The sequence below is a fragment of the Mesoplodon mirus genome (assembly GCF_964341445.2).
Source record: "Mesoplodon mirus genome assembly, chromosome: 16".
NCBI classification, from domain to species: domain Eukaryota; kingdom Metazoa; phylum Chordata; class Mammalia; order Artiodactyla; family Ziphiidae; genus Mesoplodon; species Mesoplodon mirus.
In genome coordinates, this window is record NC_138992.1 from 44,096,607 (window position 1) to 44,123,420 (window position 26,814).

The 26,814-nt window shown below is 37.1% G+C and overlaps 1 protein-coding gene across 1 annotated transcript in view; it reads left to right on the forward strand.

Annotated features, from left to right (window-relative positions):
• The window catches only part of PIP4P2 (phosphatidylinositol-4,5-bisphosphate 4-phosphatase 2), an 82,864-nt gene that overhangs the window by 3,384 nt on the left and 52,666 nt on the right, over positions 1-26,814 (forward strand). Inside the window, exon 2 of the mRNA XM_082601151.1 lies at positions 18,937-19,085. Within this exon, the coding sequence (XP_082457277.1) occupies positions 18,937-19,085 (149 nt within the window). The remainder of the gene's footprint in view (positions 1-18,936; positions 19,086-26,814) is intronic.

Consider the following 26,814-nt stretch of genomic DNA (forward strand, 5'->3'; position numbering starts at 1 on the left):
TTTGTTAAATCATAGAAATTAAAATCAAAGAGAGTTTTAGGCTCATTTGAAAGGAGGTTGGAAAAAATACCACAAAACATACAATTTGGTTATATTTGTTTGCTTTCTTTATACATCTGCTAATTTTATAGGTAGGATGTGGCAAATGAATATGACCTCTAAATTTATGAGACGTCATCTGTGAAAAATGATTTATATTTGGGTTGTCTAATTATGTATTGAATACGGGAATGTGATTATCTACTTCACTATAATTCTATAGGGAAAAGAGTACTTTGTTATACAGAGATAGTTTCATTTGCTTAGTTTGTTTCTGTTATTCATTCAGCAAATAAATATTGGAGTACTAGCCAAGCTCTGTGGTAAGAAGGGAAAGACAGACATGGCTCCTCTTCCGGTCTAGTGGGGGATATTAAGACATAAATTACATAATCATTCAAACAAATGCAAAAGTGCAGTGGGGATGAGGACGGTGCTAAAAATATATCCAGTGCCGTGAGAGTATATAATGAAAAGATTTAACCTGGTCAGGAAAGGCTTTCCTGAGACTTGATTTAGCTCTGAAAGCTGAGCAGTAGTTAACTTGGCAAGGAGGGGATTAGAACACTCTAAGCAAAAGAAAAAAAAAAAAAAGTATGTGCAAAAGCCTCTAGCAAGATAGAGTATGGTAAGTACTAGGAACTGAAAGAAAGCTGGTGTGGTGAAAGTAGAAACAGCAATAGGGAATGTGCTGCAAAATGGGAGTGGAGAGGTTGGTGTGGTTCATATTCTCCAGAGACTCTCCTTAGAACTATGCTTTTTGATATTCAAGTCCTTAGATAGTCCTTCTCTTGAATCTGGGCTGACATTGTGATTGATTTTGGCCTACAGAATAAGGTAATAGAGAGCTGAATGACTTCAGAGACTAGGTCACAAGAGGTCTTGCAGCTTTTGCCTTGGTCTCTTATAAAGCACACTCTGAGGAAAGTAACTTATATAAGAATTTGAACATCCTGAGGCTGCCATGCTTTGAGGAACCCTTAGCTAGCCACCTGCAGAGGCTATATGGAGAGAGGGATGCCTGACCAGCCCTCAAACATGTGAGTGAAGAAGCCATCTTGGATGCCCATTTGAGCCTTCAGATGACTCCAAGCCAAGCCAAAATCTTACTGCACCTGCATGGCAGATTCTAGGTGATTAACATTCCAACTGAGTCTGAACAATCTACAGAATCATGAAAGCTAATAGTAAATCGTTGTTTTAAGCCCTAAGTCTTTGGGTGATTTGTTCTGCAGCAACAGATGACCAGAACAATAAGTATTAATCAGTGTATGCAGAGATACACTCATGTTGAAGAATTGTGCCTTAAGCAAAGGGATGATCTGGTTAGATCTTTTATTATTTTTTAATTACTCTATCTATGGATTAGAGAATGAATTAGAGAAGGGCCAGAGTAGATGAGGATAGATGACTTTGAGTGGCTACTATAATGATTTGGACAAATCTGATAAACTGTGATGATAACTTGGACTCAGGTGGTGGTAGAAGTGGAGAGATAAATAGATGTTAGGAATTACTGAAGAGGGTTTGATGATAGATTGAATGTAGGAATGAGAGGGAGGTGGAAAGGATATTTCCTAGAATTCTGGCTTCTACAACTTGATGTGATTGCCTACACTGAGGCAAAACACCAGAAGAAGACTAGGTTTTGAAGAATACAGATCATGAGCTTAGTTTTAGACATGATACATTTAAGGTGCTTTCAAATATCCAAGAAGCGATGTCAGATAGGCTATTGGATTTACAGGTATAGGGCTAAGAAATGAGATCTAGGCTGAAAATATAAAACTATGTTATTTACATATTGGTGATAGCCAAATACATGGATCTTGATTTAGAGTTTCCCAAAGCCCCATCAGTGTGCCACAGAATGTAACGAGATAGAACATACATGTGTTAAGATATGGATCATCCTCAGTCTTTGGAGTAGCAGAAACGTTTAGTCCAGTGGCCTCCAGCTCTGAGTAGCTATACAAATATTGTTGTTTTCTCTGTGTACCAAAATGTGGAAAAGTTTGGGAAGCTTTATATGAGACCACTCAGGGAGAAAGAATAACAGAAAAGAAGAGAGAGCCTAGGACAAAGCTTTGAGAAACTCCCAAATTTAATGAGCAGTCAGATTAAGAAGAGCCTGCAAAAAGGCTGATAAGTGTATTCCAGTGAGGTAGGATGAAAGCCAGGGCACTGTAAGATCACTGAATCAAGGGGAAGAAAACACTTCAAGAAAGGGGTGGTCAAACATGTCAAAAGCTACAAGAAAAAGCAAATAGATTAGGTCTAAAAAAATGTCATTTGAACTTAGTGCCATGGAAGTTATTAGTGACCTTAGTGAGAGTTTGTTTAGAAGCAGCAGGGGGGGTGGGGGTGGGGGTTTTGGTGTGATGAATTGGGAGAGTGGGATTGACATATATACACTAATATGTATAAAATGGATAACTAATACGAACCTGCTGTATAAAAAAATAAATAAAGTAAAATTTAAAAAAAGATACATTTATATTCAAATCCTTTTTAAAGAATTGAAGAACTGTTCATTTCCATCTAATGTAATACTTTAATGTGCATTTATTTTAATTGTAAAATTACCTCAAAGCAACTTAACTTCAACGAAGAGGTTAATATTCCTTTATTCTGAAACACACTTAGATTTCCTATGAAACATAATTGCATTTTAGAAGGCATTGTCATTTCCTTTTCACCTTGTTTCACTTTAAAAAGTGTGTAAATTCGAAGTTGCTTGAGGAAATGTTTTCAGTGATTAAAAAATAAATTGGCTCCTGGTTTGAGAGATAAGTTATTTAATATGAACTTTTGGACTTCTTACTTAGAAATTGTACAATAAATAAAGTATATTTTTACTGATCCTCTACCTGAAGAAATCTAAAGTTAAAAATGGTGCCTTACTTTAAAGAGAGGCAAAGATTTATTTCACTTGGAACTATGTTCTACACTAGACTAGAGTTTTACTAGGCAGTAGAGTGTCTTGGTTCAGGCTGTTATAACAGAATACCATGGACTGGGTGGCTTAAACAGCAAACGTTTATTTCTCACAGTTCTGGAGTCTGGGACATCCAGGATGGAGGTGCCAGCAGATTTGGTGTCTAGTGAGAACTCGTGGGTTGCAGACCCCCAGCCTCTCCTTGTATCCTAATGTGGCAGAAGGAGGGCAAGAGAGCTCTTTTGGGTTCTTTCCATAAGAACACTAGTGTCATTCATGAGGTCTCCACTCTCATGACCTAATCACCTCCCAAAGATCCCACCTCCTAATACCATCACATTGGGGTGTTAGGATTCAACATATGAATTTTGAGGGGACACAGCATTCAGTCCATTACACTGAGTTAGAGTCCTTGAATCTATTTGGGCAGTCTTTTAAATTTCGGAACCTCCTTACATCCTTGCAGAGTTTAAGGTTGGCTGTGGACCGACAAGGAGAAATGATGTAGACCCAGGGCCCCACACTATAAGCACAACCAACTATAAGATTAAATTAAATTCTCATTTTATCAATATTTGCCAAGGTTTCTGAAACCCACTAGAAACCAGTTTGTCACAATGAATGGAAATAGATGCAGCATTTTTTTTTTTTTTTTTTTGCGGTACATGGGCCTCTCACTGTTGTGGCCTCTCCCATTTTTGGAGCATAGGCTCTGGACACGCAGGCTCAGCGGCCATGGCTCACAGGCCCAGCCACTCCGTGGCATGTGGGACCTTCCTGGACCGGGGCACGAACCCGTGTCCCCTGCATCGGCAGGCGGACTCTCAACCACTGCGTCACCAGGGAAGCCCCCGATGCAGCATATTTGGGAGCAGCTGCCGGAAGCTCCGTGAAGGTCCCAATATGGGTGTGGACCTGCTGTGATACTGAGAAAGTAGGGAAGCTTGATATTGTGCTGTGTGCTAAAGCTGATGCTCCATTTAAGGGAGTTTTTTTCAAAATGTTTGTTTGTTTGTTTTTTACTGAAGTACAAATGATTTACAATGTTGTTTCAGGTGTACAGCCAAGTGATTCAGTTATACTATATATATATAGTCTTTTTAAGATTCTTCTCCATTATAGTTTATTACAAGGTATTGAATATAGTTCCCTGTGCTGTACAGTAGATCCTTGTACAAAATTGTTCTTGAATCAAAATCTCCTTCAGTGAGACCACATCCTTATGAAGGGAAAATAGAGCCCACACGTTGCTGAAGTATATCTGCTTCCAGTTTTCCAATATTATGGCAAGCCCATTTCTTATTATAATCCTTTTCTGTTATTCAGCAGGCATCAAGCTCTATGATTCTTTTATTCTATTTTATAATGCCCACATTTCCTCCTGGCTCTACCAAACATCTTTAAAACATTAATCAAGAAATGTTTCATTCAGTCAGTTATCATTTCAAATATTTGAACACCTCTTATACTGTTCCAGATGCTAGGGAGCTTACATTTCAGTGAGAGATACATTTGGTAAGGATTATAACTCTAGAGAGTGAAGAGAACAAAGCAGGGCATGAGGACAGAGTAAATGGTGGTGCGGGGAGTATTTCAGGTAGTGTGTTCAGGAAAGATATCTCAAAGATGACAATTACTCAGAGACGCAAAAAATGAGTTGGAATCAGCTGTTGGAAGATTTAGGAGAGGAGTGTGTCAGGTAGCTGGAACAACAGGCACAAAACATGCTGTTATAAAACAAGGAGGACAGTTGTTTAGAGTGTAGTGACTTAGGGGAGTGTGGTAGAAGAAGTTAGAGGACTAGACTAGGAAGTCCAGGAGAGCTTTGTCAACTGAAAAAATGCACAATGTGAGAGTTATGAGTTAAGTTTTATTTGGGGCAAAATGAGAAATATAGGCTGGGAGACAGCCCCTCAGATACCTCTGAGGAACTGTTCCAAAGAGGTAAGGTGGGAAGTCAGTATATATGTGATTTTAGTGAAAGGGGTATACATGCAATTAAGCACACATTTTGGCAGAAGGTTGCTGCTAGTCATGAGAAGCAGATGTCTCCTTTAATGATTTTAGTGCTTTTCTAGATGTGAGAAGATGCAAGAAATTGGGCTCATTATATCTTCCCCTGAAAGATACCTAACTCTCTGAAGGCCTGTTCTGCCAGTTTTTCCTGGGGAACATAGTGCCTCCTTCCTGATCTCTGTCGTGAACTCCTTTCAGGGTGTGTTGAAGGTCAGCAACTGCAGTGGCTAGTACTTCATCCTTGTAGAGGCAGATGGCAGGTGACAAGTTTTATGGCAGCTTTGTAGGCCACCCTCAGAAATGGGATTGTGTGTGGAGGATAATGGGAGGCCATGAAGGGCTTGGAGCAGACGAGAGACATGAGATATTAAATGTTTTACATTTAAGTAGATCATCCTGGTTGGTGTTTGGAGAATGAATTATTGGGTGAAAAATGATAAGAGGTTAATAAGACATGAAACTAATCAGGAGGCTGTTACAGTGGAATAGGCAAGAGGTAATGCTGTTCTGAACCAGGGTAGAGGTGATGGAAGCAGTGAAATATGGTTAGATTCAGGACATATTTTATGCATAGAGCAGAAGGACTTGCTGATGGATTGAATCAGTGGAAAGAAAGGAATCACAAATCTCAAAAATGACCTAAACAGCTAGGTAAAAAATTGCACTTTTTTCTAAAATGGGCAAACAGAAGGAGTTGGCTGTGTGTTGGGGGTGGTGGTGAGGAGAAGGACAGTGGAAATAAATATTTTGTTTTGAGAAGTGGAGTTTGAAATACCTCTAGTCATCATTCAATTGGAAATGTCCAGTATGCAATTGGATGTACAAGTCTGGAGTCTGGGGAGAGATCAGGCCTGAAGAGTACATTTCATTCAACAATTATTTATTATATGTATGGTAATACTTCACTGTAGTGGGAGATGATGCTTTTGGCTTCTCATTTATTTCCAAGGATTCTTCAAACTCTTTTCAGGAATGTCAGACTTCTAGGACAGAGCATTCTGTAAACATCTTGCAAGATTTGCCAGATGCATACAGATGTGAGCTAGATAGCTCAGATGTTAGAGAGGAAAGTTGAAGGCAGTAAGCTACTATCTGCAAAGTGATCAATGGAAATGCTAATCCTTCCACTTTGAGGAAAAACAGACAACCCTGAGTACAGCTTTACACTCAGCTGTTATGAGTTCCATTTTTATAAGGATGAAGAGATATTGCATAACCTGAGAATGACAACACTTTAATAGTTCTTAAAAGGGAACACATTCTGCCTGCTATTATTCTTTCAAGAGAACTTCCATACTTTTTTTTGGTGGATTGAGTAGGGAGTGCATCAGAGTTTGTGTTGCTTTGGCACTTTTCTAGATTTTTTTTCCTTTTCCTGGTTGCTGTTATAAAGTGAACTTCTTTTTCTTTGTAAGAATAAAAATAAATATGTGAAAAAGAAGTGGAAAGTGTATCTCCTCTTCCTGGTCTTCAGGTAAGTTTCTCAAGCATTATATAACTAAATCCCTGTATAGTCTCAGAAATGATCTGCCACCAGGTGTAGTTTGGCCTAGGGGACCTGACACTTGAATTCTTTCTGCCAGTTACTAGCTGTTGACCTTAGAGTAGTTACTTTACATCTCTGGGCCTCAGTTTTCCACCTGAGAAGGAGTGGTGTAGTATGTTCCCTTTTGCTTTTATATTCCATAACACAGTTGTTCTTGGTAAGGAATCTGGATACATCTAAGAGAATATATCTGTGACTTTAAAATATAGATGATGATTATCTTTTTTTACCTCATTCTTTTACTTCCGCTGTCCCTTTTTTACTTAAGTTTCTATTTCTTCCAGTACCCTTTTGAAAATTGTAAAGACAGTATTATTGAACATTAAGGAGTGTTACATGGCTCTTTTAAGCATCAGAAGACCAACTAGCGTGCAATATTTTTTTCTTCCATAGGAAGTATTTGTATGTGCCACATGACCAGTCAGGGCATTCTATTCAAAGCATGTATTTCTAAAGGCAAAGGCAAAATATTTTTTCCTCCTATGCTTTGTCAAGTTGAGATAGTTAAGCTTCGCAGATCCATAATATGGATTTAAAACCAGTATACAAGAAAGCCTCTAATAGTTCATCATTTGAACATGTGAAGTTTTAAAGTTTCAGAGATTAAAGTGCTAAGATTCACCAGCCAGAGGAACAGCAATACATAGAAGGGATAGTGAGAAGATTTAAAGTAGAAGACTTTCACAGACGCCTGAGTTGTTATTAATCTTAGACCATAGGAATTTCCCAAATAAACATTGATTTCTACTGAGCTGTATGGATTCTGCCAATTAATACAAAGTTATTTATAAGAAAACCATTTTCCAAGTTTACAGAATTCAGGGATCCTGTTCTGGTTCTCTATATAGAATGCTTTGCCTTGCTCAACAAAAGTATTTATATTTACTGCCAGCCCCTAATGAGGACATAGGTTATTATTAAAACTATCAGACATGCCTGAACACAAGATGACCTAAGTGAAAGCCATATGGTCTTTTATGACCTAGTCTCAGAAGTCAAATATGGTGTCACTTCTGCCATGCTCTATTGGTCAAAGCAGTTATAAACCACCTGCACATAAGGTGAAGGAATATAGACTTCAATTCTAATGGGATGAGTATCAAAGAATTTGCATTTTAAAATTTAATATTTTAAAACCACCACAATAAGCTATGATATACCCACAAACTGGAACACTGTGCAGCTGGAAAAGAAATGAGGAAACTCTACGTACCATTGTGGGAAGGTTGCCAAGATATAAAATAAAGTGAAAAAAGCAAGATGAAGAATGAGGAAGGCATATTCCCTTTTTTGGTACGAAAGATGGAGAAAAGAGAATATGTGTATTACATATTACAGGTATATATTACCTGTACTAGGCTAAAGAAACACTGAAAGGATTAAAAATAGTAATTTAAGTGGAAATCTCTGAAGTGGGACAAGGTAGATTGGCACAGAAATTGGAGTAACAATTCTAAGCATATTTTTTACATTAATATTGATTTTTGAACCATGGAAATATGTTACTAATAAAAATTTAATGTATCAGAAAGCACTTTGGCCACATTATATTATTGATCCTTGTAGAGTTTATCCTTGACTAGGACCCTGAACAATGTAACAAATGCTATTTTTTAGACTATGTCCCCACATCTCTATACAGGTCTTTGCAGTGGAACCTTATATTTCATTGTGTGTGTTTGATTTGGTCCATTACTCCCACTTGTCAAGATCTTAATAGGAAGAATCCTGTTTTGATACGGGAAATGTATCACTATGTGTATCTGCTTTTTCCTAAGACCATGCTCATTGCCTCATACCGGTATCATTTATTAGGCACTTCTGTTCTTCTCTAGATGAGTATTTACTTTGTGCTTCCTATGGGTAGATAAGTAGGAAAGGGATTTTGGAAACTGAAACATTCAAATTCTATCCATTCATCAAAGTCCTTTCTTTCCATGTAATCCTTTCTAATCTCTGTTACTGGACGATATATGTTCCCAAAGCAATATCTATCAACATTTCTACTATATATTTTAATACTTATTTGTGTACATGACCTTATCAAGGAAGACAAGGAGGGAGACAGGATTCTTGTATCTTTTATCTGTGAGTCCTACATAGTCTCTTGCACTTGATCTTATATTTCTAGGTACTCAAAAAAGATCAGTCATATGAATGAATGAGTGAGAAAACAAAGAAGGATGCCATAATGGTGATTTTGAAGTCACTTAGAGAGTGAAGGTTTTACAGGTTTACAGAAGAACATGAGAACAAAAGATGGAAGTGATCCAGCAGAGCATATAGGTGAATCCATTTGTTTCATTAGAAATGTCCACATAGCAAAGGAAGGATCTCCATCACTATACTTCATGCTGGCTACAATGAGGAATTCTCCTCTTAATGGATTAACTTCTGGATTTTTTTTATTAATCACTATATTTTAAAATAAAATTTAATTGACCCATGTGGTAGAAATATCTGAGCACTAGAATTTAAGGGATTTATTCACTAAATATGCTTAAAAAATAAATATTGTTTCTAAGAGGTTCAGTTCATTCCATATATTGTATCTGATTTTGCTTAGATTTATGGTGAATATGTCCCAAATTCTACAATTACTAAACTAGTGACTTTTATCTATAATCTATTAATCCCTAGGTCATTTTTTTTTTAAAAATGAGTGAAATATTTCAAGATAGAAAAATACTGAGTATAATATAATCATTCATATATCATCACCTAATTCTATCAGACCTTAACATTATGCCACACTGTTTCATATATTGAAGCAAATAAAACACTGCAAATCCAGTTGAACTTTTTCCCTTCCCCATATACTGAGGTAATTTCCCCCTCATATTTTCTCATCTAAAATGTCTTAAAACAAATTTTGGGTTCAGTTATATTTAAGTATATTTTATAACTGTGATTCATGAATACTTGTATCCTGCAAGTTATCATTTAGTGTGTATACCTAGGTATATGCAAAGGAGTGTCTTGCCTTCTCTTAGAAAAAGAAAGTCTGTAAGAGTGAAAATGAGCTGTCTAGGAAGAGTGACAGGGTGGGAATCTGTTACCTCCTCTGGCTATGGGAGGAGTTTCTAAATTTCTAGGCAGGTACATTTTTTGCCTTGAAAACAATTTGCTTTTCTGTACTAAAAATTAGTATCTCTATATTTTTCTTGAAACACATGCTTTCTTGGAAGCAATATTGTAAATAAAAAATTAAGAATGGAGCCATGCATATACAAACAATATGATTTCACATAAATCGTGTCAGAAAAAATTGTATTTTTTTCAATAAAAATAAACACAGTAGTTGATAAAATGAGAGAATATGTAACTTATTAACTGCCAATACTGGAAGGAAGTACTAGTACCACAAATGAAATGCACTAGAATGAGGTAAAAATATTGCCTAGTGAGAAACAGAAAAGACAGAGCAGAAGTTTTTGTCATCTGGGAATTTGTCACTGGCAGATCACTGGGCATTTCTTGCCAGTATCTCCAGTTATATGGCAGCATTTTGATACAACCCAAATGCCTAAGACCACTAAGGGAGGGAAAAATAGCAGATAAACTACCCATAGTGAAATTCAGTACTCATCATCACCAGCTGTATAAGAATACCCAGTTTGTTGTTGCCTTGGGGCCTACCATGGACCCACATAAACTCCTACAAGCAATACTAGAGGCACTAGGATGTAGATTGGTATTGGTGCCAAGCTGATTTCATGACCAAACTTAATAAGGTGTAGCTGTTTTCTAGAGCTGCAGTTTGGAGAAAGGAGTTAATGGTTAAACTATAGAGAGAGATTGCAGTACTTGAATGCTAAATTGTGCTAGAGTGACTCTTCTCTTCCCTCCCCTACTCCTCGCTCCTGACACACTGCACCTTAGTCAGGTTTACATGCCCCTCTTTTATACTCCCAAAGTCCCGTGCGTGCATATCCTTGTTAGAGCACTTACCACACCAAGTTGTACTTGTAGTTTTACTGTCTTTCTACATGTTAAGAATGTGAGCTCTTTGAGCCCTGGGGTATGCCTCCTTCTCCATAGTATCCCTGACATACATCCAGTACAGCACCTGGTACAGAACAGATGCTAAGTACTTGTGACTGAGTGCTAACTAACTCTTGGAAATCCACCATAGAGGGCCTTGGCGGGCTGCTGCTTTTTGCCTGACTATAGCTGAAGGCCTCTTGACTTCCTTTAGCATCAGAGCTCATAGAGGGTGTTATATCACATCTCCTCAGTTACAAAACTAGAATTGCCCTGGAGCAGCAGTCAAACTTAGAAAATGAGTGAGTTATTACCACCCCTACGTCTTTCATAGTAGCACTGCCTCTGTAGTCCTTCCAGGGAATGTGGAGCTGCTCTTGGTAGAAGATCCAGGGGCCCTCTGTGTGACCCTTCCTACCTTAATCTGTGGGCCAGGGAACCAATTTAGGTATTTGTTGGTTGACAAGAATGTCTGTTCCAATAATATATTCAGAAACTGGGAAAATAACTTCAGCATGGGTACCCAGATTTACTGGGACCACTATGGGTGGATCTGGGGCAAGACTCCATCTGTAACCTGATGGCCATCTATAACCTCTCTGACAGGTTGCCCACATTGGAGTTTTGAGTCTTGAGGAATTAGCACCATTTACGAGCCAGTTTCTAGCAATACCTGAAATATCTGGGTATTTTCATTTTCCCCAGTGAATAGTCACTGTAGTAAATGATCTCAGGTCTTTGGGGGAAACTTGGAGATTTATAATATATACTTATAGTAGTGTTGCTGAATCATTTGTCAGAGGCATCAACAAACCCTCAGTAAAGATGCTCTGGGTCTGTGAATTGGCTTTGTTGGAAACTGGTTGAAAAACTAGGACTCATCACTGTGGCTACTCAAGTCAGGTCGCTGGTTTTAAGACCTAGATTTTTCTATTATATATAACCAAGTAACATTTGTGTAGGTTACCCATCCATTTCATTCTTAGGCTTATTTCAATGAGCCACTGCCAAAGGTCCTTATGGATCAACATTTTCTAATATCCACTATTTCCCAGTACATTAAATGTACCCACTTTGTCTTTGACTTTTAAGTGCTTCCATTTGGCCTCTGTTACTCTGGGATTCCATGATCTCAACTGGAGTCATCCTGCACTGTAATGCCTGGCCTATGTAGGAGAGTCACCACAGCAGAATGCTTGTGTTCCCCTAAATAATGTATAAATCAATGCCTTAGTTAAAGGCATATCCTCTGGGTCCTCTCAGGTGATGTAGTGGGGTGTGGGATGCAGATTTCATATGATAAACTCACTCTAACATTCCTGACTCCTTAAACCTTTGATTGCTTCTTCTGCATCATGCTAGGCCAAGTCTCATCAAACCAACAAGTAAACTGACAGAGCCACTTCCAGATTTAAAACAAACATTGAAACCAGAACATTTGTCAAGTATACCTGGATTATTAAATTTGGCTCAACTCAGTGTTATATTCCATCCTCTTTGCTTTAACCCCCATAGGATTCACTCCCACACATATTCTCCAGATTTCTGACAATATATATTATCAAAACATTGCAATTCTCTTGAGGTGTTAGTTGCTTCTTTCTGAGTCACATTTTGTACTTGTCCTCCTAAAGCTTGTTGAGATCTGATCCTAGATTATGGGTCTTGAGGCAACAAGGGGTTTGATGATGGGTCTTAAGGAAAATGGTCATTTCCTTGTAAGACAACTACTTCAGGTGAGGTTATTACAGTTTTCCATTAAAAGGAGGCTCATATTCTCAGACATAAGAAGAAATGTTGTGTTCCACTCACAGGGGAGGCTCAGAGTGACTCAGGAGTGTAAGATCCTCAGCTCTGTTTGGGTACAACTAGATGGCCCCATTCCAAGTTTCAGAGTTCCACTTCTTTGCAATCAGTGTCCTAAGTTTCACATGGCAGACTTGGTAAGTCTGTGGGTTTCCCTGACCTTATAATTTAGCTATCTATACAATTAAATTTTGCGTTCGATTTTCAGCAATATAAGCCCTGTGACAATTAGAAATAAGCAATATTTTTAGGGCTGCAATAGAAGTTCTCTGACCATGACTTGTGCTGAGAGTTTAAAGACCTGAACTTCTCATTTTACCCCATATCACAATCCACACAGTAATTATTACTGCCATAATGGTCAAGTAAAGGAGCCTCAAATATCACAATAATCTATAGGGGATAATCTGATTCACCAGGATGCCACTGCATGCCATCAATCACTACCATACCATGCCTCACTGGTAAAGGAGCTCAGCACTGCATTCAAGCCCAAGGCATGGCCAACCCATTTCTCCAATCCCATTTTTGAGGGTTTGTTTCCTGAGATTACAACTGGTATGAGCTTTATAACAGTTAGGACCTGAAGATAGAAACCAAACAATATAATATAATAGAAAGAATTAATTTGGTATAAAGTTGTTAAGTAGGTAACTAAAAGGTAAAAATATTACTCTAACTTATCAAATAGGTATTAAATGCAGGAAGCAGGGCTGTGAGAACAAAGGGAAGAGATTGGAATTATTAAAATTTAGTAATTTAGAGGAACATAACTGAAACATGACTTCTCAGAGGCACCAGCCCACTGGTGGTGATGTCTCTGAGCCCTGGAGAAAGATTTTGTACACCTGAAGAAAGGCCTACAAGTCCCTTCTTCCTCCTTCAACCTTGCAGGTTCTGTTTATCACCTCCTATTAACAAAACATAACCTGCAGCCAGCTGGCAAAGAAAAAATGTGGTTTGGAGAGTTTTAGCACCAGCATGACAAAGCATAGAAGGGTGGATTTGGAGCTGAAAGTCAGTAGCCTAATAGCTGGCACATTTACCTTCCAAACTGACTTTAGCCAGATGGATCCTTATGAGGGTATAATGGTTCTAGAAGAATCCAAGAGTCTCCTGGAATAGTTTAATTTCTTTGGTTTCAGAGAGGGGAGGAACAGAAGGTGGTCTTCCCTTTCTCTGTGTTGAACTGGACTGGAGAGATTTTACACAGGAAGTAGATATCCCATAGCAGCCAAGGGCAACCTGTCCCTAACCATACTCTCCACAAAAATCCTGTGGAGGAGAAAAAGCCAGAGATTTCCTCACAGGCTGGTCCTTTATACTTTTCTTGCTCATCCTATAATCATAGTGTTCTAAATTATCTCTCATTTTAATCTGATGTCATTTTTCAACCTTGGTACATCTTTGTCAAGGGCCAGAATGACTGCATATAAGACTGTATTAGTGAAGTAAGCGAATTAAACTGGAAAATATTATCACTGCAGAGATTTATAAAGGAATAACTGAGATAATAAAGATCAGAGCCATCCAGCAAAACATTTGCAACCTTTAAAATGCTATATCTGGGTATATCTGGTAAAAACTGAAGTATGGATTATTACACCAGGATGAATTAGCAGGAAAGAGGGGCTTTTGGGCATAAAATAGATAAATTAGGTTGATGTTTATGATGGGAACGTGTAATTTGATCACTTGTGGGTTTATAGAATAACAATGGTTCCTTTTGAGTGTTTTAAGGAAGACCATTATGTATGCCTTGTGATCTATGTTATTTTGTCTTGTCTCTTTTATGAGTCTCAGTTTTTCTGTGAATTTTTTATCATGAACTAATTCTTTCTTCATATTATGTTCTAATTTTCATTTTCCCTGACTCTTCTTTCTCCTCCTCCTAATCCCCTTTAACTCAGATCTGATTCTTGTCTAAGTATTTGTGCAGAATCCCCATTAGCCCTTACATCTTTTCCCTATATTAAATCATTATTCATTAAGAGAGGCAGCTGTCATTATGGAGTGACCTCTGGGAGTAGAGTCAGCTCTTGGCTTTGCTGAAGTGCTGTATAAAAGTCTACTAAGAAGTCAGAATCTCTGGTCTTCAGTTTTGTCTTCCATAAAATGAAGAAATTAGACTAAATACTAGACTAAGATTGCTTGAATTTCTAACACTGTATAATTCTGGAACTTTGAGGGGGTTTTTCAGGTTTGAGAACTACTGGTCTAACAAATACTGCTCACTTGGAGAAAAAAGGTTTTTCACTTAGGCAAACCCCATAGAGAAAATGATCATTGTTTAAATAACAAGTAAGACTCTTCCAAAATGAAGAACTTTTGTGACTCTTAATATCCAATGATCCCAAGTTCTGAGATTACAGTGGACTTTTATCCAGGGCAGAAATTTAAAATAGGTATAATAGTGGTGATCTGTTGACTGTTTTAAAGTGAAAAGAGACAAAATGAACAAGCTAAGTTGCTAATTATTGCAGGTTTACTGACAGTGAAATAAATTTCTGTAATTACAAGTCGTTTACAAGAGAAGATGGAGTTGTAGGTCAAGGTTTCCTTGGGATAAAAGTACAAGAAATATCTCTAAATCAGTTTAGTGCTAAAGTAATTAATGGACAGAAAGTTGAAATTATAGGCCTGAAAGCACTGTTTAATGGAGCAGTTAGGCTGCAACATCTGTCATTCTATTGATCTCTTGGATTGCTTGTACTTATCTGGTGGGTCAGGCCAGTGTCCCCTGTCTACTTCCCTCTCTCAGTGCATGATTTGGAGAGGGTATTCTGTATATAGAAGAGAGCCTTTTTTTCAGTCATGCTGTACTCCCCTGCTAGGACCCCAGCTCCTCTTCAAGGAGAGTAGTGGTAATATACTTAGTATCATTTTCCCAGGAGAAATAGATGAGCCTGATAAATTTCAGTGATTCAGTTTTTCATTCATTTATTCATCCATCATCCATTCAATAAATATTTAGTGAGCACCTGTCATAGAACAAGCACTATAACAAGTGCTGTATCAGTCCTGAACAAGCCAAACATGACCTTGGCCTCATGGAGCTTATAGTCTCTCCCATTTTAGACTTCTAATCCTCACTCATTCTTTCCCCCTCCTTCCACTTCCCAAGGCTCCAGAAGATTCTGGCATATTTTTGTCATTGAAAGCTTTTCTTTTTGTACAGGTTAAAAATTATATAGTACAAGTCTTAGAGGAAAAGTTCACAGGGTTTTGTTGGCTTTGATACACTTCAAATGTCTCAGAACCAAATAAGATCAACCATTAAAATCTTTAGGAGATTCCACTGAGCAAAACTTTTGCCAGTTGGAGTGAATGGGTTTTATCATCCTTATATGTAGCTGCAATGTGTGGCCTCTTCCCCTCACCCTCAATGCCCTTGTTTTCTTTGTGAAATTATCTTGTCTTTACATTTCTTTTCTATCACACTATGTAAGGTGGAAACATGGAATTAATAGGAGACCTACTTTATGTTACTTTATAACTGAAGGAAAAGGTAAAAGAAGAAACTTTTATTAATAATGCTATTGCTAATAATTATTTTAAAAAAAGATTTATTATTACACACCAGGCAGTGTGTCTTGAATTTCTAGTGAGGTGTGTATGCTTCTTCCCAGAACAATACCTTCTTTACCGAGATCTGATAAAGTAATCTGCAAATTGCACAGGCTCAAATGTATTTTGACATATTGATCCTTTAACCTGTTTTTTCTTCTTGGTTAATACATTACAGGTCACTCTGCATCAACCTTAAATTCTTTCAAGGATTTAAAACTATTTTTGTTTGTTTTTTGAATTTTATTTATTATTTTTTATACACCACGTTCTTATTACTTATCTGTTTTATACATATTAGTGTATATATGTCAATCCCAGTCTCCCAATTCATCCCACCCCCACCACCCTTGGTGTCCATACATTTGTTCTCTACATCTGTGTCTCTATTTCTGCCTTGCAAACCGGTTCACCTGTACCACTTTTCTAGATTCCACATGTATGCGTTAATATACGGTATTTGTTTTTCTCTTTCTGACTTACTTCACTCTGTATGACAGTCTCTATGGCCGTCCCATGCCTCTACAAATGACCCAATTTCATTCCTTTTGATGGCTGAGTAATATTCCATTGTATATATGTATCACATCTTTATCCATTCGTCTGTCAGGCATTTAGGTTGCTTCCATGACCTGGCTATTGTAAATAGTACTGCAACTGAACATTGGTGTGCATGTGTCTTTTTGAATTATGGTTTTCTCTAGGTATATGTCCAGTAGTGGGATTGCTGGGTTATATGGTAATTCTATTTTTAGATTTTTAAGGAACCTCCATACTGTTCTCCATAGTGGCTGTATCAATTTACATTCCCACCAACAGTGCAAGAGGGTTCCCTTTTCTCCACACCCTCTCCAGCATTTGTTGTTTGTAGATTTTCTGATGATGCCCATTCTAACTGGTGTGAGGTGATACCTCATTGTAGTTTTGATTTGCATTTCTCAATAATTAGTGATGTTGAGCAGCTTTTCATGTACCTAATTTATAGTTTTATAAATTATAAAACTATTTTTATAATTTAGACATCTATAGCTTCTTTTCACTTTTTTTTTTTTTTTTTTTTTGTGGTACGCGAGCCTCTCACTGTTGTGGCCTCTCCCGTTGTGGAGCACAGGCTCTGGACGTGCAGGCTCAGCGGCCATGGCTCATGGGCCCAGCCACTCTGCGGCATGTGGGATCTTCCCAGACCGGGGCACGAACCCGTGTCTCCTGCATTGGCAGGCGGACTCTCAACCACTGCACCACCAGGGAAGCCGTATAGCTTCTTTTTAAATTCAGTGTTTGGCAGTGTTCTGGTATAAGACGTCCAGGGATGTGTGCATATTGTCATTTCAATGTGGCCTCTTTCAGAGCCTTGGCTGCTGCAGAAATTTGGTTTATTATGAATATTTGAATGGATAACACTTGTTGCTAATTCTTTGCAAGTCTAAAAAATCTACATGATATACCCCAAGGATGCCAGGTGGTAATATGTGGATTTTAAACATACCATAATGTGCTATGCTCTAACTCATTTCAGACTATCATAGAGTTCAGAATCTAATCCAGTGGATAGAAAAATCTCTATTTCAAAAATAGCTCTTTTCATGATTAGGTATTGTTATTGTATTTTATAGTGTCACAGTAGCCCGTTGAACTATCAGTTCTCTTTAGTGGGGATTCAATCATGTGTTGAGGTGTAGCCTTTTCTAGATGGCCTATGACAAAATCTTACCTTGAAAGGGGCTCCTATTCCTGTAATTAAGATAGCTACAAAATGAGGCTAGGCAGTCCCCTTTAGAAATCCCATTCTGGAATAGTATATCTAGATTCTTTTTCTCTAACTTTTGTAACAAATATATACTTCTGGTAGATGAACACAATTCTGAAATTGGGCTTCTACCCTCTGCCCAATCACCCAATCAGTCGACTTAAGGACTCTCAAAAAGCAGTGTGTGTGTGTGTGTGTGTGTGTGCAAAAGTAGTAAGAGCAAAATGACCTTCTGTGTCTTTATATTCATAAATACAGACATTTTGCTACTCTTGTTGCATCTATTAACCCATTTTTTTCTTGGAGTATTTAAATTAAATCCCAGACTATATATATATATATATATATATATATATATATATATATATATATATATATATTGTGTGTGTGTGTGTGTGTGGTATGCAGGCCTCTCACTGTTGTGGTCTCTCCCGTTGCGGAGCACAGGCTCCGGACCCACAGGCTCAGTGGCCATGGCTCACAGGCCCAACCACTCCGCAGCATGTGGGATCTTCCCAGCCTGGGGCACGAACCCGTGTCCCCTGCATCGGCAGGCAGACTCTCAACCACTGCGCCACCAGGAAAGCCCCCAGACAATATATTTTTTACCCATACATAAATACTTTGATACATTTCCTAGATTTTTAATGTTAGGTGAAAGTTTGAGACAAAAATTGTTAAATTTACTTCATTCTTGTTCTTCATCTGAAATTAGAATAATTCCATTCTAATTAGAACATGTTCCATGTTGATATGTTTAGTTTTCCTGAGTTCATTTTGGTCTCTCCTTGACTGCCACCAAAACCCTATTTTGTTCTTGTCATACTCAGCAGTTATTATACTGGTTCTAGTATAAACAGAGCACGACAACTACACAATTTATGTATATGTATATATGTAAGTGATTTTAAAGCTTTGTCCTCATTGACTGTTTCTATTTCTTGGGAGTCAGATCATTAGTGTATGATTTTTACTTTAGGCATAAATTATCACCTTCCTATTACAAACTCTATGAATTTGCACATAGAAATGGAGTGAATGTTTGAGTATAGGTTAATAAAATGTGTAAAACTAGGCAGGTGTGATTTGGATTTGAGGAGCTAAGAATTATTCTGCTTCACAATATAGTTCTATATGTGTTTCTGCTCTGAAACTATATTATGTTGGCCAGCTTTAAAAACATAAAGAACAGGAGAAATTTTGATAGTTTTCCTTCTTTACTTCTATTGCTTATTTGCTCAAACCAGCCGTAATATCTCTGAGACTCTGATTCAGTGGCTAATATCTTTTTAGCGGAACTCCCACCTCCGTACACAGCCATTGTCAGTCCAGATGCCAGTGGTATTCCAGTAATAAACTGCCGCGTGTGCCAATCTCTCATCAATTTGGATGGCAAGCTTCACCAGCATGTGGTTAAGTGCACGGTTTGCAACGAAGCTACGGTAAGTGGAGATTTTCATTAATAAAAGCAGAAATTATTATCTGACATCTTCTTCCTAAAAAATACTCCAGTAATGTTACTTACAAGTAGATGTGGGCTGGATATTGAAATGGCCATTTTTTTATCCTTTCTTTCTTCCCTCTGGCTATTTCTCTTTTATCATACAAGGATGCCTCCAGGTGTTTAAAGTTAACTCCATTATGAAAATTTCATGATGAATTTAAATGTAATGCCATTTGGCTCTTTACTTTCTAAAATGAGACTGACCATGGACAGTTATTTACAATTATCTTCAGTGTCTATCCACATCTCAACGAAATCCATTCTGATTTTCACTAAAATGAAATATACTGATGTTCACTACAAATGTGGACTTTGTACTTATTATGTGGAAAATTATTTAAACTTGTTTTACATCTGTACGATATTGATATAGTTTTTCTGGGCTTTCGTGATTGTGCATTTATTATTGACATTTGTGTCGAAGTGTTTATTAACAGCTTGGTATATTATTCCATTTATTTGATATTAATTCAGTGAAATATTCAAAAAAAACCTTGAAAGGCATATTTTTTTACTGGACTTCGGGAAGAGCAACTAAATTTTAAGTAAGATTTTTACAGTTTTAAGTAATAAACTGGTAAAGAGTATACTGGTTAAATTAAATATATTTCTACTTTCATGGTCAGGCTTTATTTTTAAAATTTCAATCTGTCTCAAAATTTGAAATTAAATATTAATTTAATTTTTGGTATTTGTAGTTTTTCCTCGTTAGAAAAAGCCTAAAAAATAGTCAGCCAATGATTATTGTATCTCTAAGAACCCTGAAAGATGAATACTGGGGGCTTTATAATATGTTTTATGGAAAAGTCATAAGCTAAAACCTTAAGTCATGAAGCAATATATTTCATTGTAAATACTTTTTCTATAAGGGACATCTTTTAGAGAACTTTATTGTGTAAATAGTTGATACCTACAAAACTAGCTATTTTCTTTTTCAGTTGAACATTTAAATAGTAAATTTAATTAATATCAACTTCCTTAGTGCTCCTTTTAGAGTTGGCAAGCAAATAAGAATTGTTAGACACAAATAGCAATTTTAAAAATATACAAATGTCTTAAAGGCTTCCTTGGATTTGGCATTAGTGTTGAATTTTTTCACCTCTTTCTTCACCCATACAAACTTTGTTCTTTAATGAGAAGAAAGAAAGGAGATTTAAAGCTTTATATTTACATGTGGAAGTAAACAGAACAGAGTAGGTCAATTATGCAAGAATCTCAAAGACACTATGGATTTAGCCAGCAGCCTCAAGCTGGTTATTTGGAGTGATGAGTTCATATAGGGTCAATAAAATCTGGCTTCAAATAAGCTAGCTACTTTTGGACATAAAGAAAATTGTGCTGAAAATTTTATATCATTACTACCCCTGTTAAGTAAAGAAATGTAAATAATTGTGAATATTCTAGAGAATATGAATAATATTTAATCAGATTGCCTTGTATGGAATTAGTAACATTACAAGGGAAGAAAAAATTGGGAAAAAAAAAAGCCTTTGAGGAATGCTGTAACATATGACCTGCTAATGTTTACAGTGTAATGTGATCTTAAATTTATGAATGAAGAGGTAGGTGTTAGGCAACTGGCAGCTTCTCTGGAGAAATTCTACGTTGAAAATAACAGGTATAATAGACAGATATAGTGGACCAGGGCCCAAGAGAACAGTTCTCTTATATTCACTAGCACTGTATCCTACTCAATTTAACTGTTATTCATTCTCCTCATGTCACCTAAAACAGGATGTCAGTGTATCTATTCTCTTGGGTAGCCACCTTTAACAGGAACTAGACATTCCTGTGGAGACTGAAAGAAATAAAACATAACAAAACAAAAAAATCAAGGTTAATAAAAGTCCTTTTTACTTCAGTAGATAGAATTAGGAAGGGAAGTAAGGTGTGTGTTGTGTGTGTGTGTGTGTGTGTGTGTGTCTGTATATGAGAGAGAGAGAGAAAGAATATGGACAAATTTTAGCAACACTTGGAGGACACAGAATTTAAGGTTAAAAGGAGAAGCAATATCTATGACTAGTTAATGGAAAATTTGAGAAGTCCTGGAGAAAGAGTGGAGCTAGTTGGCTGCATACTTGATTGAGTCTGAGATTTGGAGACTAATAGACTGGGTTTGAATCTGCCACTTAGTAGCTATATATCCTTGGGGACTTCTCTAAACTGTGGTTCTTCATGTAAAGAGGTATAATAGTAATAATACCTACTTCTTAGGGTTGCTGTTGGGATTACAGAGGTAAAGTACCCAGCACAGTTCCTGGAACATGTAAGCTTACTTTGCCAAGTAAGACTATTAAAACTTATGCATATGAACAATGTCATCTCCCCTGCTGCCCACCTCTGCCCCATCATTTTACTGTAGACCAGACGTGACATGGTGTGGGCTGGCACTGAGGATCAGTGCTTGAAATCTTCCAGTGCAATCATCTTGTTTTACAAATGAGAGATTTCAGGTCTAGAAGTATGGTGGGAATAAAATACAGGCTACTTCAGAGACATTACAGGTTCAGTTCCAGAATACTGCAATAAAGCAAATATTGCAATAAAGCAAGTCACACACATTTTTTGGTTTCCAGTGCAAATAAAAGTTATGTTTACACTATTCTGTAAGTGTGCAATAGCATTATTGGATTGTCTTTTAATTTTGTCTATGATTTCCTTTGCTGTGCAAAAGCTTTTAAGTTTAATTAGGTCCCATCTGTTTATTTTTGTTTTTATTTCCATTACTCTAAGAGTCGGCTCAGAAAAGATATTGCTGCAATTTATGTCAGAGTGTTCTGCCTATGTTTTCCTCTAAGAGTTTTATAGTATCTGTTGTTACATTGAGGTCTTTAATCCATTTTGAGTTTATTTTTCTGTATGGAGTTAAAGAATATCCTAATTTCATTTTTTTTTACATGTAGCTGTCCAGTTTTCCAAGCACCATTTATTGAAGAGACAGTCTTTCCTCCGTTGTATAGTCTTGCCTTGTTTGTCATAGATTAATTGACCATAGGTGCATGGGTTTATTTCTGGGCTTTCTATCCTGTTCCATTGATCTAAATTTCTGTTTCTGTGCCAGTACCATACTGTCTTGATTACCATAGCTTTGTAGTATACTCTGAATTCAGGAAGCCTGATTTCCCCAGCTCTATTTTTCTTTCTCAAGATTTGTTTGACTATTTGGGGTCTTTTATGTTTCCATACAAATTAAAAAAAATTTTTGTTCTAGTTTTGTGAAAAATGCCATTGGTAATTTGATGGGGATTGCATTGAATCTGTAGATTGCCTTGGGTAGTACAGTCATTTTGAAAATATAAATTCTTCTAATACAAGAACATGGTATATATTTCCATCTGTTTGTGCCATCTTTGATTTCTTTCTTTAGTATCTTAGAGTTTTCAGAGTACAGGTCCTTTGCCTCCTTAGATAGCTTTATGCCTAGGTATTTTATTCCTTTTGATGCAATGGTAAATGAGATTGTTTCCTTAATTTCTCTTTCTGATTTTTCATTGTTAGTGTATAAAAATTCAACAGATTTCTGTGTTTTAATTCTGTATCCTGCAACTTCACCGAATTCATTAACGAGCTCTCATAGGTTTCTGATAGCATATCTAGTATTTTCTTTGTATAATATCATGTCATCTGCAGTAACTGTTTTACTTCTTCCTTTCCAATTTGGATTCCTTTTCTTTCTTTTTCTTCTCTGATTGCCATGGCTAGGACTTCCAAAACTATATTGAAAAAAAAAAAAACTGATGAGAGTGGACATCCTTGTCTTGTTCCTGATCTTAGAGGAAATGCTTTCAGCTTTCACCATTGAGTATGATGTTAGCTGTAGGTTTGTCATATATGGCCTTTATTATGTTGAGGTATGTTTCCTCTATGCCCACTTTCTGGAGAGTTTTTATCATAATTGGGTGTTGAATTTTGTCTAAAGCTTTTTCTGCATCTATTGAGATGATCATATGGTTTTTATTCTTCAATTTGTTCATATGGTGTATCACAGTGATTGATTTGCAGGTATTCAAAATCCCTGGGATAAATCCCATTTGATCATGGGTTATGATCCTTTTAATGTATTGTTGGATTCAGTTTACTAATATTTTCTTAAGAATTTTTGTGTCTAAGTTCATCAGTGATATTGGCGGGTAATTTTCTTTTTTATTGGTATCTTTGTCTGGTTTTGGTATCAGGGTGATGGTGGCCTCATAGAATGTTTGGAAGTGTTCTTTCCTCTGCAGTCTTTTGGAACAGTTTCAGAAGGATAGTGTTAACTTTTCTATAAATGTTTTATATAATTTGCCTGTGAAACCATCTGGTCCTGGACTTTTGTCTGTTAGGAGTTTTTAAATCACAGATTCAATTTCAGTAGTTGTAATTGGTATGTTTATATTTTCTATTTGTTCTGGGTTCAGTCTTGGAAGATTGCACCTTTCTAAGAATGTGTCTATTTCTTCTAAGTTTCCATTTTCTTGGCATATAATTACTTGTACTAGTCTCTTACGGTCCTTTGTATTTCTTTGGTGTCCATTGTAACTTCTGTTTTTCATTTCTAATTTTATTGATTTGGCCTCTCTCCCTTCTTTTCTTGATGAGTCTGGCTAAAGGTTTATCAATTTTATTTATCTTTTCAAAGAATCACATTTTAGTTTCATTGATCTTTTCTATTGTTTTCTTCATCTCTATTTCATTTATTCCTGCTTTTATCTCTTTGATTTCTTTCCTCTACTAACTATGGGTTTTTTTGTTGTTGTTGTTCTTCCTCTAGTTGCTTTAAATGTAAGGTTTGGTTGTTTGAGATTTCTCCTGAGATAAGCTTGTATCTCTATAAACTTCCCTCTTAGAACTGCTTTTGCTGCATCCAATATATTTTAGATCATTGCATCTTCGTTTTCACTTATCTCTAGGTATTTTTTGATTTCTTCTTTTTTTCTTCAGTAATCCATGGTTGTTTAGTAGCCTATTGTTTAGCCTCCATGTATTTGTGGTTTCTGCAGTATTTTCTTGTAGTTTATTTCTAATCTCATAGTGTTGTGGTTGGAAAAGAGGCTTGACATGATTTCAATTTTCTTAACTTTACCAAGTCTTGCTTTGTGGCCCAGTATTTGATCTATCCTGGAGAATGTTCCATGTGCACTTGAAAAGAATGTATTCTGCTGTTTTTGGATGGAATGCTCTATAGATATCAATTAAGTGCATCTGGTTTAATGTGTCATTTAAGGCCTGTGTTTCCTTATTGATTTTCTTTCTGGATGATCTGTCCATTGAGGAAACTGGGGTGTTAAAGTCTCCCACTATTATTGTGTTACTGTCAATTTCTCATTTTATGGCTGTTAGCATATGCCTTATGTATTGAGGTGCTCCTGTGTTAGGTGAATATATATTTAAAATTGTTATATCTTCTTCTTACAATGATCCCTTGATCATTATGTAGTGTCCTTCTTTGTCTCTTGTAGCAGTCTTTATGTTAAAGTCTAACTTTGTCTGATGTGAGTATTGCTACTCCATCTTTCTTTTGATTTCCATTTGCATGCAACACCTTTTGCCATCCCCTCACTTTCAGTCTGTATTTGTCCCTAGATCTGAAGTGGGCCTCTGTTGTAGACAACATATATATGGGTCTTGTTATTTATCCATTCAGGCAGTGTATGTCTTTTGGTTGGAGCATTTAATCTGTTTACATTTGAGGTAATTATCAATACATATGTTTTTATTTCCATTTTGTTCATTGTTTTTGATTTGTTTATGTTGTCTTTTTTCTTCCTTTCCTTTTTTGTTCTCTTCTCTTGTGATTTGATGACTAACTTTAGTGTTTGTTGGATTTCTTTTTCTTTTTGGTGTGTATATCTATTATAGAAGTTTGATTTGTTGTTACTATGAGGTTTTGATATAGCAGTCTCTCTATATATACATGATTGTTTTAAGTTGCTTGTCTCTTAATTTTAAGTGCATTACAAATATCCTGCATTTGTAATCTCCTCTTATGATTACTTGTCTTCATATCATATTTGTGTGTGGATGATTTTCTACCTTTACTTTATGTTTGCCTTCACCAGTGAGCTTTCCCAGTGGGCTTTTCTTTTCTGCCTAGGGAAGTTCCTGTAGCTTTTGTTGTAAAATTGATTTTGGTGGTGCTGAATTCTTTTAACTTTGCTTGTCTGTAGAGCTTTTGATTTCTCTGTCAAATCTGAATGAGACCCTTGCTGGGTAGAGTGTTCTTGGTTGTAGGTTTTTCCACTTTCATCACTTTAAATATATCATGCCACTCCCTTCTGGCATGTAGTGTTTTCACTGAAAAATCAGCTGATAGTCTTTTGGGGATTCCCTTGTATGTTATTTATTGCTTTTCCCTTGTTGCTTTTAATATTTTCTCTTTATCTATAACTTTTATCAGTTCAGTTATTATGTGTCTTGGTGTGTTCCTCCTTGGGTTAATCCTGTATGGGACTCTCTGTGTTTTTATGGACTTGGGTTCCTGTTTCCTTTCCAATGTTAGGGAAGTTTTCAGCTATTAACTTGTCAAATATTTTCTCAGGACCATTGTCTCTGTCTTCTCCTCTGGGACCTCAATATTGCAACTGTTGGTACATTTGATGTTGTCCCAGAGATCTCTTAAACTGTCTTTACTTCTTTTCATTCTATTTTCTTTATTCTGTCCCACAGCAGTGATTTCCACCATTCTGTCTTCCAACTCACTTGTCTGTTCTTCTGCCTCATTTATTCTGCTATTTATTCCTTCTAGTGTGTTTTTCATTTTTGTTTTCTTCAACTCTGTTTGGTTGTTCTTTATATTTTCTAACTCTTTGTTAAAAAGTTCTTGTAAGTTCTTGCTTGAGCATCCATTCTTTTCCTGAGTTCTTGGATCATCTTTATTGTCATTACTCTGAACTCTTTCTTGGGTAGTTTGCCTATCTCTACTTCACTTAGTTGTTCTTCTGGGGTTTTATCTTGTTCCTTTGTCTGGAACATATTCCTCTGTCTTCTCATTTTGTCTAAAATTCTATTTGTATTTTTATGTATATAGAAGGTTAGTTATGTTTCTCAGCCTTGGATAAGTGGGGATTTCCTGTGTGTCCCAGTAATACAGTCCCCTCTCATCACTGAGGGCCAGGAACCAGCTGATCCCAGGGTAGATTCTGACCTGTGTTTGTAGACTCAGTTCCACTGGCTGCTGGACTGTGGTTTCTTGCTTCTGGTGTCTGCCTCCTTGTGGGTGAGGCAGGTCTAGAGGCTTATGTAGGCTTCCTGGTGGGTGGAGCCAGTGCCTGCCCACTGGTGGGTGGAGCTGGGTCTTGGCTTTCTGATGGGCAGGGCCGTATCAAGGGGTGTGTCTAGAGGCAGCTGTGTGCTCAGGAACACTTTAGGCAGCCTGTCTGCTGATGGGTGAAGCTGTGTTCTCACCCTGTTGGTTGTTTGGCCTGAGACGTCCCAGCACTGGAGCCTACAGGCTATTGGGTGGGACCAGGACTTGATGCCAAAATGTTGGCCTCTAGGAGAGCTCACGTCAATGAATGTCCCCTGGTAACACTGTCACCAGTGTTGTTGTCCCCAGAGTAAGCCACAGCCACCCTCCCGCCTCCCCAGAATACCCTTCAAGACCAGCAGGTGAGTGTGTCCCAGGCTCCTATGAAGTCATTGCTTTTACCCTGGCTACCAGTGCACACAAGACCTTGTGTGCACCCTCT